The following is a 16968-nucleotide window of genomic DNA, read 5'->3' on the forward strand; positions in this document are numbered from 1 at the left end:
GTGCGTGCGGTTTTTACGTACTAGAATGGTAGTGTATAGGTGTTCTGTGCTAGAGTCTCGGAGGCTCGCCGGAATCGTTAGTTTTCGCGGTTCGGCAAGTTGCGACGTTCATTGTCTGCTGGAGTGGGAAGCTTTGAAAGCCGTTCGCCGCTGCGACGTGTTTTGTGGCGTTTGGATCCCGACGCGGGCCGCAGTTTGAATCAAGAGCCATCAGCGAACCGACTGCCAAGGCATGGTGCTGTTCCAGCAGCTGACGGAGGCGTCTCAGCTGCCGACGCCCGGCCGCAGCGACTTGCACAACCGTGAGGCCGTCAACCGAAGTCCCATGTCGACGGCCACCCAATGCGCGAGCAAACTGCAAGCGCTGTTGGCTGGCCACCGAAATGCGCCGAGCAACGAGCTGCGGCCCGTGCTAAGGTGTGCGATTGTGTGCGTGCGCAGTTCGCAAACGTGACGCAGTTAGCGCTGACTTGTGACGTGACAGCTTTCGCTTGAATGCGGAGAGGGCGTGGTCCGGTTTAAAGGGACGCGACACGCACTTGATCTACCCGTCGAAATCTTTCGGTTCTGCGTGCTGCATGTCAATGCCTGTGGGTGTAACGAGCAAGCTGTGCATAAGCATGAGAGGAGATTTAATAGCAGCAATGACAAGGAGCGACTGGCAGTGGGCCGTGCTAATTAAGGTGTGCGGTATTGCGCGTGCGCAGTTCTGTGACGTAGGTTGCTTGTGACGTAACAGCTTTCGTTATCGCAGAGAGGGCATGGACTGGTTTTAAAGTGACAAGACGCGCAATTCCGTCCGTCGATCTTTCTGTGTGGCTGCCTATTTGCATTAGTGAACACTCCGTGAATTATTATGATAGCAGTGAAAAAGAAAACAGCAGAAAAGGGAAGATAGAAGCTATACGATAAAAAAAATTCGTAAACGGAGGTGTACTCAAGCACACAAACATTGTTTATGAATTTTTATAATAGCAGTTTACTTTGATCCGGGAAGGTATTGGGGGAAAGACTGAATAAGCCTGTGCGCTCGTCATTGAGAAAAAGGATGTCTGTATGTTTATGTTGTGCATAATTATGGTTCATAAAAATTTGTGCATAGCATGTAAGCAAGAGCAGCATAAGGATCAATGTAGGCATATTATGCAAAAATTAAACAAGAGTTAATGTTAGTTGGCTTTAAAGCAATTGAAAGTGAAAGTGTCGGAAATCTGAGATGACCGTGAAATGCGGTCCATTAGTGGTCCACGTCACCTATGCTACCATCTCAGTCGGGTTGTGAAAAATATTGTTGAAAAAATTTTCAAGGTTTCTTAAAAAAAGTGGCTTTCACTTTTTGTAACGCAGCAGTAGGCAATAACGAGCACGCTTTGACTGCTTTTATGCCTGCCATTTTCGGCTCTCCAGGAAGTTGCAAAATGAGTCTTCAATCACTGAGCAAGATAGAATGCAATCTCTAGCATTCATGGTCACTGTAACCCAACAATGGCTACATTACATATTGCTGGAAATTGAGTATACAAATTAGTCTACAAGTTAACATTCATTACATAGGAAGCATTATTATTCTGAGGTACATTGTGTGTACAATGTAATCATATTGATTTGTTCTCGAGCTCTACATCATGCTTACAGAGTATGTATGTGTATTTGTGCATGTGTAGCTTCAGTGTGCTGTTCACTTACGTTTTGTTCAACTTTATTCAGCAAATATAGCGACACTCTCGAAGCAAGCATCTTGGAGACTGTAAGATCAATGAGTGGCACGTTCTGCGCTGCATACGTGCAGGTAAATCGATGGGCTTCAACATTCTCTCGCATGCCAAGTTTGCTGCATTAGTATATTGCGAACAAGATTGGCATTGCCATTCTTACTTCATTAGTATAGTAGAAGTTGTGCACTCGCAGCTCTGTGGTCTGTGGAGAAGAGTTTTCATGAAAAATGTGCAATATTTGTCATACATTTTCTGTGGACTGCTTATCCTCAATCTGTTTATGTATACAATAATGGACGAGACATATTGTGCATGCCAAAGCATAAGCCAATAGTGTATACAGGTGTCAAGTCATGTTTCCGATTTTTCATGGCGTGGTATCCCACAGCTTGGAGCGTGCAATTGGCACTCGACCTTTATAGTTTGTCATGTTTTGTCTGTTTAGTTCAGTACGTTGTGAACATCGTTGGTGAAGTGTGCATGTTACTCAAGGGTGAGCTATTAGTAGTACGACTACTTCGACAGCTTCCATAGTGCATTGCATGCACGAGAAAGGAAAGAGAAAATTGAAGGCTTGGTATTATAGTGAAGCTGTACATGGCTAGAGAAAAGTGAAATTAATCCATCTTGTACACATAAAACCTCCTAGTGCACATGTTCTTTAGAAATTAGACAGGCCCCACCACTCGCAAGCGGTCAACTAAACTTGAAGAAGCAAACAGACGGGTGGCAAACATCAATTAGGATTTGCGGGCAGACATTACCAGTAATGGAAAAAGACTTGTAAACCATTGGAAATGATTCAGTGTTACGAACACCTGGCCTGCGCATTTCAGTGTCCCCGATTAACCATCTGTACGGTCATTTTTATTAACTGCAATGATGCAATGCCAACAGACAACAAAGCTGGGGAATTCATGGGGCAAAGAATCTGTTTCTATTTTAAACTTGTTACTTGTGAACAAAAAGAGAACAAAAATATAAGCAAAGAGGTAAAAATATAGACGAACACTACATTAGGAAGCCCTTGAAAACATTCAGGGGAGGTATAAGAGGTCATAGTGTCCATTAACTCTTGCCTTTTGTTGACTCACACTGGATAATGTTCACTTCATGCTTGCTACCATTTGCTGGCATTCCTGGTGCATAAGGCCATGAGTAGGTGGCACTTTAAATATGCAAGTTTCCTATTTGGGAGGTCTGGCACAATTTTTTGTAGTTGTCTGTACTGGGCCTGTCAAAAAGAGGCAAATTGGACTCCTGACAGCATTTGCTCCTTTTCCGTCCAGAACTTGCCCGAGCAGCAAGGCAGCTGCACGGACGTTGACCTTGCTCGCCGACAGCTTCAGATGGGCGAGACGTTGTTCTACAAGGCTCTGGAAAGCATTGTAATTGAATTGAAGCACCAAAAGCCAGACACCGACCTTTCCGTAAGTGCATCCGTGTGTTTTGGCCTCAAGTAGCACTTCTGTTGTTTGGCTGTGTGAGGCCTGTGCTGGGAATGGTGTAGAATGTCGAAACAATATTTTTTAAAACCTGGGCTCTGATGTTCATTCAATATTCAAAAATGTAGCATGACTACAATAATTAGGTGATTAGTAGTTAATAACTATAGTGCTATAAAAATGTGCAACAACTATTTCTAATGCTCCCACTCACTTTAAATGAAGTATTCACAGCATTGGAATCAAATATTTTAAATTTGACCCATTAATTGACAGTAAATGATAATGAACATTGACAGGCGGCATTCTATTTCCATCAATGGTCATAAGGGCCTCAAACTGCTGAAAGCTGAAATCATGTAAACATTACCTGAAGTACTAAAGCTAACAAAGTAATGTCCTCTAGTCAACTATAACTTCATTCCATTTAATTTGTCAACGATAGTACTTTGATAACAAAAATATGTGCACAATGAAAACACAGTCATGACTATGAGTGGTGCATGCATAGCACATAACTGTATGTTGGAAAAAAAAATGAACATTGCTTTTTCCTGCATCAGAACCTTTAGGAGTAGATGATTTAATTAAAGTAGCAAGTTTTAGCTCATAATGACTCGTGTAAGCCGACATATAATCTTTGCATTTGTATATGTAACTTGTGTGATGTCGTTTATTTTTCTACGTTCAAGGTTTACCTCTGCAAGAGTGCTTTCCAGCAGTCACTGTTTGCGTGCTGCTTGGAGATTGTGATGTACTGCTACAACTCACAACGGTAACACTGCCCCTTTTTTTCATAGTCTTCTTTTTTGCACAAAACTGTAAAGGAGTGCTGGTTTATTCACTGGTTCATGATGGCTTAAGACTTAAGCGTAATAAAACTAATGAAAACAAAGATTCGATCGTGGTGGTGTTGATTCATGTTTGAAAGGACGATGTTAAAATGCTAGACAAAGGGGAATGAGAGAACGTCACGCGAGTGCTTACACTTTCATCCTTGTTGTTTTTAATGCTAAATTTTTAACATAACGTGTGGTGGTCCCCTTTTTAATAAATGCTGCAGCTAGCATGCTTCGCTGCGTGTAAATTTATTCTCTTTGCCATTAGTGTTCTTTATCACGTTACACGACTGTGCTGCTGTAAAGCTTGTTTAAGCAAATTTGTCCCTGTTTATGAAATCGACGCTGCATGAACTAGTCATATTTTCGAAGATTTCTGTGCCCATCAGACTCCTTGACATTCTTCACTGCTTTTGTCAAGATAGCGTTGTTTTGTGGACATTATTGTTTATGACAATTCAAGAAACGAGTTCAGGCTATTTAGGAGGAGCAAGCTTTCATGGGTACCATGCAGTGCATTTTATATATCGAAAGTAGAAGTAAATGGGACTTTAGTACTCATGGTAAGCACCACTACAAGAAATTGTGGGGCTGCGTTGAACACAACGCGGTACAGTAACAGCTCATTAGTTCAAACTCAAGGGGGACTATAATATTGTTCAAATTGAGTGGAGTTTAATATGCGGGCGGGCACTAGAATGAATGGAAATCATGCCACACAGCACAAGCAGAACCCAGAAAAGCCACCCCTAGAGTCGTTATTGCAAATAAGGCAATATTACATGTTTGTGGCTGGTTATTTCATAAGTTAAGTTCACAGATTACTCACAGTGAACAGAAATAAGTGTTCAGTGAGTGAAACGCCAGAAACAAGCATTCATGTGAACTCTAAGCGTTAATGTCAAAATATATTATTATTTTCATGCTCATACACAAGTTCATTTACATGGCAGAGACAATGCTATCAAAATTAAAAGTAACCAGTAATTTGTACTTGCTTGCTATTCTATCGCGACCCCATGAGCATTGTTTGTAGCTTGCCCAAAAGCTCCATTGCAGCGTCCGAGTTCTCATCTGCTGAGAAATTCTGCTTTTTTATTGTTTTGCATGTCTAGTAAACTTAGTTTCTGATTTGGTTTGCCTTTGCGACACATCATGATCACTGTGAGCCAATTTCTTCGAGGAGCATTGAAAACCAGGGGGTGTTGTGGATACCGACTCGAACGACATATCGGGACTTTCCCACACAAAAATACACGGGGCTATGGTGGTACTTGGGCTTCAGTTTGAATTGACTGAGGTCAAATTAATGAGCTTTTACTGTGTCGGGGATGTCGTAGGTTCATTCGCTGTCCCGTTTGCTTCAAGACTAGGGGAGTGGGCTAGGGACGAATGGCATGGCAATGCCAGAGAAGGCTCAGCATTGCTCTGGTACGAAGCGCAACTATGATATATTACGAGACATCAAAAATAATCATTGCGGGTGTCTATCGCCTATTTCTCTGGGCAACGAAGTTTCTATCTGGTCATGGAAAGTGTGCAATGTTAGTGCACGTTAAAGAACACCGGATGGTCAAATTTTCTGGTGCTCTTCACTGCGGCGTCTTATAATCGTATCGCGGTTCTGGGACGTAAAACCTTAGATGTTATTATTATGCCCATGGAAAGTATTTTTTAATAACCTTGGAAGCACTCACACATGAATATTGGATTTTTTCTTGTCAGGACTCTTATGCTGTGACCTAGATACCATAAATAGTGGAAATATGTGCATTTGGTATAAGCATCACTTTCAGGATGAAAAAAAAAAAAAGAGGAACTACATTGTTGATTGATTGATTTGTGGGGTTTAACGTCCCAAAACCACTATATGATTATGAGAGACGCCGTAGTGAAGGGCTCCGGAAATTTTGACCACCTGGAGTTCTTTAACGTGCACCCAAATCTGAGCACACGGGCCTCGACATTTCCGCCTCCATAGGAACTACATTGTGGTAAACTAGACACAGAAATACCACCATTCTCGTTTGCTCATTGTTGCGCTGCTTTCCCCGTTTCTTGGATGTCAGGCTGTGTGTCAAGTTTAAATTCAAGTGCATTTGCAATGAATTAATTTGAGTTGTAGTGAATGTTTGTTCAACAAGTGCCTTGAGGGCACAGTTTTGCTCGTTCAGATGGGTCCTTCAAAGAGGCATATGCACCTTACATGAAAAATCGGCTGACCTGAAAAAATATAACTGAAGAAGATTCACCAGTCAAAGTTTCAGAAATAAAAAAAAAAATGTTCTGTGCAATAAGTTTTTCTATCTAGACCTGTAACCTTGCATCAATGCTGCTTCATACAGGGCACTTTTTCTTTTTGATTGATATTGCTGCATACATCGCTTGCATGACGCATAATATTGCTCATCCTTGCAGGGAATTTCCTTGGATCTTGGAGGTGTTCAACCTGAAGCCTTACGATTTTTGCAAGATCACCGAGCCTTTGATTCGAGCTGAGAAAGGCTTGTGGAGGGAAGTCATCAAGCACCTCAATCAGGTGAGAAATAGTAATTGTGTAAATTGAACCACCGTGTTATTTTTGCAAACAACGATCCAATGTCTTCAGTAACTCAAACCTCGATATAATGAACCTGGCTATAGCAGAACATTGGGGATAACGAAGTAGTTGAAGAACAGTCTTGCAATAGATATAGTGTTAGGAATAAACCTTTATAACGAATTTTCAAATATAACAAACTTATTTTTGTGCAAGATGCAAGTTTGTTATAGTGAGGATTAAGTTATTAGTGCACTGAAACGTGATTGTATGGAATCAAGCACTGAAGGCTGGAGGCTAACAAAGTAAACCAATAGCGAGGGCTTAAGCAGGGATGAGGTGTGACATAAGATAAAATGGCACACAATACACATATTTGATATGTAGTGTTCTTAGGAGACAAACAAACATGATTGGTGAGAAGTGGGACATCAGCAAAGCATGCAGGCTATGCATAAAAGGTACAGGAAAAGGCGGCAAGGAGCCTTGTCAAGTGGAAAACGCATTACTTTTTTGGGCTTTTTGTGTCCAGACACGCAGTGTCTAGCAGGCACCTATTGTCACTGGCCCTTGTGCTTAGGGCAAGGGTACGAGAAGACAGCAGGCTTCGTGCTGTGCATAAACACAGTGCACAGACACATTGACTGAAATCTCGTCTGCAAAAGCTGTCACTGACTCGGTGTGTGCTAGACAGCATTGCAGTGCGGAGGTAGCAAGTCAAGATGCTCAACTGAGCTATGATAGGTAATTTTTCACGCATATCTGATGATTCGTAGACTTGACTAGTATGAGTGGTACAGTGAATGACACACTTTTGGGATGTACCTGTCAATTCGGATGCCTTCATGACACTGCCACGTGCTCCGCAGAACTGGTATACTATAAGGACATCTGAAATGTCGGACACATATACATTGCGGTCTGGGACTTCATGATGTGATTACGGATGTAAACAGATGTTAATTGCAGACGACACTACCGCCGTGTTGACCATCTAACAGCCTTTCACCGGCACTCCTGCACGTTAATCCACCTAATTTTGTAGCAATTTCTAAAAGTCATCTTGGCCATAACGCACAGATGATGCGCAGTCAAGCACATGCAGCATGCTGCAGTGAAGCATACATAGAATTGTAAGAAATCATTCTCACAAGACACTGTACGTCTCTTGTCATAATACAATGCCTAAGGTGCCTTAGTAAGTGCACTTGCATGCTTTCTGAGCTACATTGGAGATGGCCATGGTGATTAGAGCTTTTGAGGGTTGCAAGAGAAGTATGCGTGCATGCTTTTATGAATTTCGTATGATTGTGCAGTCCATGAAGTGTCTGACAAATTGGATGTTGACTGTATATGTGAATTGCGAATGCAAGTTTCTAAAAATGTATCTGAAGAGTGTTATAGTTTTTCATGTATGACCTGCACATATTATCTTTCAAATTCGTAGCGAAAATTGAGGCTTGAGTAATTCATGAATTTTAGTGTGCAAGTTTGCTACATGGTGTTGCTTTTTGGTAATGCAAGGAAGGCGGCTTGCAGCAACACTTGCGGTTTTTTCATTTTTTTCGAGGTTTTCACTTTGTCCGTGCACATTTTGTGTTACCGGGCTGCCAGAGTACCAGACAGAATCTGCACATATATGCACCTTTTTTTTCACGAGACACAAACTACTTGCCTGATATGTGTTACATATATGGCCTTATTTCGCGAATTCATGTTGTTTGTGGCTACTCACGAGATTCGCTTTACGGAGACTCCAGTCACAGAGTCGGGGCAAGTCAAAGTGCGAGCACCAATTGCACTCACATTTATAGTAGCTGGGTTACTGTAGCAGACAAAGTGACAGGCCGGATAAGTGGTGACACCTGGTGGGGCTGAGACAAACCAGGCAAGTATAAAGATTCTTATTTCAGAAACCTGGTGCATTGTTCTGTGGTGGTTGAAATTCCTTGCACTGTCATAATTTAGAATTAGTTACCTTTTTAATATTTTTTCCTCGTGAATACTAGGTGAAAACAAATGAATGCGAATATAATTGTGGTTGCATGAATCGTTACAAGATGTCGATACCATTCCCCATTAGCCTATTATTCAAGACACCCTTTGCGTATCCTTGAAAACCATGCGCCTTTAAAAAAAAACTCTATCACGATTTTGCAACAGCAGCGATTGAATCGTATCCTAATTAAATATGCCTTAAGCACAGTTATAATGATGATTTAGTGATTTGTACAAATGTGATTGTGTTTGGTTATATTAGTACGTAATTGTTTACGTATGTGGCACTAAAATGCTGCTAAAACGCACATTCTGGTAACATGGTAAATGCAGTTCAGTATTTCAATAACACGATAATGTTCAAACGTGTACAGGTAAGCTAGAACCTCTTCTGTTTTTTTCCTCACTATGTTGTTGTGAGTGTATATGCACAGGCAGTTTATGTGCAAGAGAAAATATGGAGGCTGCACGTCACCAGCGCCCCGTGTAAAATAGATCTGGAACTTTGAATGTGCTCAAGTAGCGTGAGGCTTGAAGGTAGGACGCTTGCTGAGCTTTGTTCAGTGCTTCCTCTTGACATCTTTTAAATCCTGGATTGGGCTGACATAGGCGTGTTGTGCAGATCGAGGAGCAGATTCTGGAGTGTCACACGTGGAAGGACGACTCTCCCCTGTGGGATGTGATCAGACGGGCTCAGCAGAACATTCCCCAATGCAAAGAGGTATGTCTCTCGCACACTTCTCTTCTTGACGTCATGATGTTGCAAAATTAGTTTAGTTCTGATTCGATTAGCTAATTTGTTTGCTACGAACAGATTTCAGTGGCATATGGTGGTTGATACAGCGAAGAAAACAAGAGCCATATGTTTTTTGTGTTTTTTTCTGAAACATAGTGTAATATGTTTCAAAGCCAGAGTGAGAATTCTCTCAAATACCAAGAAACAAATAAGAAAAGGTGTTTGCATGGAAAATGACAGTTGTACAAAACACACTACAGTTGCACAATACCGGCTACAGAATGCAGTGAATCAGGAGATCCCGGGAAAATCTTTAGCCGTATGTGACATTCTTGTAAAGTTGTGATAACTTATTCTGCATGATAATTGCATGTGGACTGGGGGAACGTCTGAGCTTTTTTATTGCAATGTAAGAGCTTGCAAACTGTCGCAGCATAATATTGATAATGGGATGCAGGATGCACTAGACGTATAAAGGAAAAAAGAAATTGAAGACAGCTGACATTTTTCCTAAGCTTTTCCAAATGAAGTTTAGGCTCAGTCAAAGCTACGGTTTGCCAAATAAAAAAGTGTCCATCTTTTATTTCTTGTAAAAGGCCCTATTACAACAGAATTGAAAGTTGGGCTAGTTGGATATACCCCGCCGTGGTGGTCTAGTGGCTAAGGTACTCGGCTGTTGACCCGCAGGTCGCGGGATCAAATCCCGGCTGCGGCGGCTGCATTTCCGATGGAGGCGGAAATGTTGTAGGCCCGTGTGCTCAGATTTGGGCGCACGTTAAAGAACCCCAGGTGGTCGAAATTTCCGGAGCCCTCCACTACGGCGTCTCTCATAATCAGATGGTGGTTTTGGGACGTTAAACCCCACTTATCAATCAGGGCTAGTTGGATATGCATGGTATAACTGTCAGTTCAAGCGCATGAATAAACAGAAAGCAAGAGAGGACAAGTGCTTTCTCGCAACTAAACGATTTATTAGAAAGGTAAGTATATATAAACAGGCAATCAAAAAACAACGCATGCGTGTGCAGGCAAAAAAGTACACCCGTGGCACATTGAGAACACAGGGTAAAAGAAGAAAGATTATCTCGGAGCATAATCTAGAAAAGCAAACTCTTAATCGTGCAGCAAAACTGAAGGCTGGCTGACGCATTGTTCTCCTCTTTTTCTTATGTGAAAAGCTTCTGTCAACTCACGAGTTAATTGATTGTTAGATCGAAAAACCACTTTATTATCCTGAAAAAGAGGATAACAACCGAACTCTCTACAATGAGCAGCGAGATGCGATGCACGCAAGGATTTCAAAGAAAAATCGGGCTCTCTAAGACGAACATTGATGCACCTTCCCGACTGACCTATGTACACTTTACCACAGCTAAAAGGAGTCATGTAAACAACGCCCATCGCGCAGTCCACAAACTTTTTGCTGTGTTTCATGTGACAATGCGGAAACTCTCTGCGCAAGCGTGAACAAATAGACTGCAGTTTGATTTTGGCTGAGAAAAGTACATCGACTTTATATCTATTACCGAGTTGCTTAAGGTCATGCAATGTCTTATGAAGGTGAGGAATTACTGCTATCCTCCTACCTTTTCTACTCTCATCATGACGCCCCGAGTGGTTCCCTTCAAATTTAAGTTTCTTAATTATGTTGTTACACACGGACGTGATGACATCATTAGGATATCCTGCTTGTACTAGTTTCCTTACTTGACTGTCAAAACTCATTTACATTCTGTGTTGGCAGGACCCAAATTCGTAGTAACGATACTTCTCTTCACTAGCTTAGAGTGGCTTGACCTGTAATTGAGTATAGGCTCTACGGATCTGTTTATTCGCGCGCTTGTACTGACAGTTATACCATGCCCCATTACACTTAATGTATATAAGCGATGTGTGTTTCTAACACGGTGAGAGCCACTTATCGTGTATTGCCGATTATAAGTCAAGGTTCTTTTTCATAAAATGGCCGTCCAAAGTTCAGGGGTCAACCTATAATTGGAGTTGACCTATATGCAGAATCGTAAAGTTGATTGTAAATCATAAAGTAGACTTTTCTGAGGGGTTCAACAAACGGTTGTTGTCCTCAGATTCACTGCTATTCGACGCATCAATAATATCAGTCGCAGAGGTAATCAAGTCACAGGAACTGCTGTCTCCCAACACGAGCGTGCCGATTTCGGAGCTGTACATTTTTACGCTCTGCCATGATGATCGCAAAACTATGGTATAGCTATGGTGGCTAGAGGAGGAGGTGCTAGCAACGATGCATCAGAGATACAGCATTCTTAAAGGCGATAGTCTGTCTTGGGGACCTTTGACGGAAAAATTTTTGTCTGTCTGTCTGTACATTTGTCTGCTTGTCCGCCCTAACGATGCCTCAAACGGCATCATACGGCCAAGCCCATCCGCAGCGCCCACCAATATTGCTCAAGGTTTAGCGTTCATAGTTGTGAGATTGTCAATTGAAAAAGCAAATATTGCGCATATCTGAGGCGCCATAACAACACGTCTATGCTTTGTATGTCTGCCTTTATACTAGAAGATGCACACACAAGTAACTCTAAAGACTGTAGCGTTTATCTCGCTGCACTGACAGTGCAATGCGTTGCTCCAGAAGGTGTTTCCAACGCTTTGTTGTGACGACACTGTGGTGGCACCTGCCCGTCGCTTTGCATTCTACACCTTATCAGCTCCAAGACTGGCGCGCATCTTTCTCCGTGGTCACGCATGCCTTCGTTTTCGAAGATGACTGCCAGATGGCTCTCGTGCCTGACGTGCCTAGATGCGCTTGTTCGCCTCCGTTACGCACTCGAGGCACTCCAACGCAGCGCCTTCAGAATACCATTCACCGATTTTCTTGCGCAGAACATCAAATAAACGTTTTGTTCACTCTCTCCAGACGCAAGACTACCGTCTTTCGAGGACATTTACAGTGTAACATGTAAATTCGGGCCAATTTTTTCTTGACGAGTCGCCAACAGCATCACGGTACCAATGGTAGTGCCACCGCATCGGCGCGTATGTCAGGCAAGATCAGCAACAACATTAGTACTCGCCGCATATAAATATGACAGTGCGCTTGGCTCGCGAAGAAACGGGACATGTGTTTATCGCTAGCTAAAAATGTGAAATACGTTTGTCTGTCGCCAAAAACTCGACATGCATTTCTCGCTCGCAAAAAACGGGACATTTATCATACGCAAAAGACGTAACATGCGTTTCTCGCTTTAGTAGACAGCGTGTCCTAACAGCACTTGCTGATGAGGCAATTCGAAAATTCAGATTTCTCACGAAGCACCATGGGTGTTCCACGAAAAAGCTGGCAGCGCCGTGTGGGCTGTCAGCACTTTGCGGGTAACTAAACCACATGACCAGTCACACGCACCCCATGCAAGTGCCCACAGGCATGTGCACGTCTTTTTGTGCTCACACCTGTTTGCCATTTCTGCATTTTGCCTCACTTGCAAACAGTGGTGTGTGTGATTTGCAAATACATCGGCAACAGTACAGCGCTGCTTTCAAGCGGCAAGCAATCCTTTATGCAGAGTCAGAAAGCAACGTTGAAGCAGGGCGGAAGTTCGATGTGTTGGAAAAGTACGTGAGAGAACGGAGAAAACAAAGGACCAAGATCTTCGCGTGCACCGCGACACGCCAATTCTTTCGCGGACCGAATTCGGTACGGTACCCTGCCGTTGAGGAGGCGGTTTGAGATTGGGTTCACGACCAGAGAAGCAAAAGCCTGAGTGTTTGCTACGATGATATTGAAGCAGAAGCACGCACTATCATGAAGGATATGTGCATCCCGCTAACCAAGTTCGCACGGAGCTCTTTGAGCGAGCGGCACAATGTGTTAATGATGCCTGGTGTGGACCGCCGACCGGCATGGTCTGCATGGCGTTTTCCACATGCGGCATCTTAGTACCACCTGCACCTCTTCCGACAGCGAGTAGCAGCAGTGGCTCACACGAGCAATGACCGTGACGGCTGCATCCTTCTCTAAAGCGACGATTAGTCGCAAGCTATGTTTCATGGCCAAATGAATGTTTATTTGCATCTTTACCTCTTCTGAACGAGTTACTCATGTTTACTGGTGTGCTATAGCCGCAGCATGAGGCTGTGTTCAGAGTCAACTTTTTTTTTTTTTTTTTGCCTAGAAGGGGTTGCAAGTTGAGAGGTCGACCTTATAATCAGAGTCTACTTATGATCGGCAATATACGGTAGTAATTTTTTACAGGCCTTAGATATCGCGCTTCCTTTAGCATATTGAAGTGTACCTCTCCTGAAGAAAAGGTCTCTCTCTCTCTTTTTTATGTCTTATCAATCAGATTTGAGGTGAGCTTGATTATCCCATTTTGATTCGTGATGAAGAAATAGTTTAGTTTTGTCATTCTAAAAAGCTGTGCTATTGGTAGCTTTAAAACAAAAAAACAACAAAACATGTCCTGGTGTATAAAAAAAAGACCATCTTACTGCTCTTGGGATAGCATAATGCAAATATTTTGTTATTTTAAGTGTAGCACTAAATTTAGTTTCACATCAATATAAGTCTTCTCTCCTGAAGTCCCTGCGTGTCACATTACTAAGGTCACATTTCTTCTGTAGGTGTTTCCTCAGTGGCGAATCGAAACATTCCAAGAATCCCTCAAAAATGATGACAGTGCATCTTCAATGGCGCACCCATCACTGGGTGGCTCAGGAAGTAACCAGGGCCACTTAGACACAAACAGAACAGGTAAGTGTTCAGCAGAGTATTCGAAAATACATTTGTCAGGGCCCGACCAGAAGCAGGAAGATGTGCTGATCAATAGACTTTCCACGTAAAACAAGCACGGTACTTTTGTAAAGACATTGATAAGTGCACAAAGAAGGCTTACAAGGAGAGTTCAACTTAGATTGATAACGGCACAGCAAGCAGTGGAAGGGAAAATTATAGGTGTAATCTTGAGGGACAAGGAGAGAGCAGAGTGGGCCGAGGAACAAATGGGTATTAAGGACATCTTAGTCAAAATCAAGAAGAAAAAATGGGTATGGACCGAGCACGTAGGCAGGATAACTGCTGGTCATTAAGGGTAACAGACTAGGTTCCCAGAAAAGGTAAATGTGTGAGAGGGAGACAGAAAGTTAGGTGGGCAGATGAGATCAGGAAGTTTGCAGGTGTAGGGTGGCAGAAGAAAGTACAGGACCGGGTTGATTGGCGGAACATGGGAGAGGCTTTTGCCTTGCAGTGGGTGTAGTGAGGCTGATGATGATGATGAACGTGGTGATATTTCATAGGTCTAAATACTTTCATTAGCAGTGTGATGGATTCTCACCCTGATGTGGAGTTAGGCATTTTTCTGAGAGAGTTTTAACCCGGGCCAGTCCTGTCAGAACAATCAGTGCTGAAGTGGACTGAGCACAGGCGATCACCATCCTTGGGAGCCCAACCATCCCACGCTTGACGAAGGGCACGGAGCTTAGTAATCATGCCGACATCTTCACACCATGACAAAGTAAAATATCCTAGCAAACTGTGCTTCGGCTCTCAAAATTGCGCCACGCATGCACTCTGTATTGTATGGTGAGAGTACACTTGAGAGACGCTGCACATTTTTTGCTGGCATACGATAACACTAATTTTATTGTTTAAAAGTTATGCTCGTTTCAACATATATAAGTACAGTGTGCACACACACAATTGAAACATGGTTCCTTGCTTCTGCTTTGCACAATAGATGCAGCCACACGCAACGCAGAATCTCACCATTGCTCACGAGGGGACATGCAGTAGTGCTGAGACACCTAGTGACCACTTTACGTGCCCATTTTCTGCCCCTTGCAATAGTAATGGTGGTGCTGGCTTCACTGAACCTGTTGTGAGCGGCACATATGTTTCTCGTTTCGTGAATGGGGACCCCACGAGAAAGCCATTTCCTGTTTTTAAGTACACCGCTCGAGTCAGCCCACTCGGGGAGAGAGAGGCACCTATGAGGAGGAGGAAGTGGGGAGGGGTACTCAGGGAGGGGAACAGCAGGCGGCGGAGCAGCAGTGTAAAAGAAAGAGCGGTCGAGAAAAGACGCATGGATGGCCGCTCAGATGTTTTCCTTGTTATGTTCAAAAGTGCCTTCGTGCCTGCAAATATTGTAAAATAAATCCAGTGTATTCTAACGAACTGTGCCTTCCCTGATCAACGTCATAATTAAGCAATTCACCACAGACCCTTTGCCTCCTCCGCCAGAGAGTTAAAATAAGTTCCTTACAAGAAATACGTTAAATGATGAAGCACGCAATTTATTTATTTATGTATAAATTAGTTCAGGATTGAGTTTAACTTGTGCTCAATCCTACGTTTAGTATCTTTTCGTGTGCTGTACTGTTTCCAGATCCATCAAAAACTCATTACCATGTTCAAACCTATAGTGCACAAATGAAACAATATTGGAACATTCAAAACGTAAATGATGCTTGTGAATGTCCAGGTGTGCAGTGGAAGATAACTCAAAAGTATGGCGAAAAAAAAGTAAAAATTGTTCCAAGATTACTGGGGCATACTACAGGCCTTTCTTCATGAAGTTCCTTTCAGTGTCGCATTTACAAAACACATTTCTCTGACAGTTCAATCGAAGGCGTGCTTATCTGAGTGTCCTTTAAATTAGCAATACCACGATACCCTATTCGAACAACACGTAAAGTAATTGAACCTGCACTGGTGGCTAGTCGATGATACATTCAGAAGTGACCGTTGGGTCTTTTTATTAGCCAACCGCCATGTGCAGGCACTTGAACATAAATTTGAACAGTAGAGCATATAAGAGCCGCACTGTTTGCATGTCTTTGAATATCTGTATAGTTTCTGCATGTTATTACAGCTGTTACTGTTTCTATTTCTGGGAAGTGTGCCTGTTTGGGGGCCTGCCACAACTCAGAAATTTTTATTTTTCCTGGCTTTTTGCGTCATTCGTTTGCCTGCAGTTTCTTTTTTAAGTAATTTACTTACTTCGTAGGCCTTCAGAAGAGCAGTTCGGGCAGTTGTCATGGCAGGACTGTAACGCAGGCTGATCCTGCAGTGCCATCGCCTGAGGCTTCCGGAGATAACAGGCCTCCACGTTGCGACTCCCTGGCTCTCTTCTTTCGAAAGGTAGGTGCGACTGACGTCGGTGGTGTATGGCCAAGGGTTGTGCTCATCTACAACAAGGCACACAGTTTATGTTTCTGGGCTTGTTGGTTTCGATGCGTACCTAAACGAAAAACGGCACTGGGAAACCGGGACAGATGGGGTAACACACTTAAGCACTGATTCGCAATTGATTTGATTTTCACCAGTGCGTGAAATGTATGACATACAGAAGCAACTGAAGACATGTTTGACAACGATGTCCACTTGTCATCTGCTTGTTGCAGCTGCTAGCTCATCTGACTTTACTCGTCATTGTTTCTCTTCCCAATCAGCGCTAGTGACGCCACGCTTGCAAATGTGTCATGGTGTTTTTCTGAGTTGGCAGCTTCTACTAAAATCTTGGACGAGCAGCTGAGCACTGTCGTGCTTTCAACACATCCTCGATCGCTGCAGTGTAATCCTAAATGGCTGTCGCAAAATTTCTTTGTTTTCGTATGTATGCTATATATTTCACGCCCTGCTGAGAATAAATCAGCTGTGTGTCGGCGCTCGTGTGTGTGCCCTTTTCCGTTCTCGTCTTCTTGCGCTGTTTTTCGTTGC

General features: G+C 42.9%; 1 protein-coding gene across 1 annotated transcript in view; it reads left to right on the plus strand.

The window, feature by feature from the left end:
- Positions 1-82: 82 nt before the first annotated feature.
- LOC119168449 (retinoblastoma-like protein 1) overlaps positions 83-16968 on the plus strand; it is a 27959-nt gene continuing 11073 nt past the window's right edge. Inside the window, exons 1-8 of the mRNA XM_075884652.1 lie at positions 83-417; positions 1708-1789; positions 3005-3145; positions 3853-3935; positions 6418-6538; positions 9159-9257; positions 13875-14004; positions 16256-16389. Of these exons, the coding sequence (XP_075740767.1) occupies positions 233-417; positions 1708-1789; positions 3005-3145; positions 3853-3935; positions 6418-6538; positions 9159-9257; positions 13875-14004; positions 16256-16389 (975 nt within the window). The 5' untranslated portion in view covers positions 83-232. The remainder of the gene's footprint in view (positions 418-1707; positions 1790-3004; positions 3146-3852; positions 3936-6417; positions 6539-9158; positions 9258-13874; positions 14005-16255; positions 16390-16968) is intronic.

This window comes from Rhipicephalus microplus, unplaced genomic scaffold (assembly GCF_043290135.1).
Source record: "Rhipicephalus microplus isolate Deutch F79 unplaced genomic scaffold, USDA_Rmic scaffold_42, whole genome shotgun sequence".
Classification (NCBI taxonomy): Eukaryota; Metazoa; Arthropoda; class Arachnida; order Ixodida; family Ixodidae; genus Rhipicephalus; species Rhipicephalus microplus.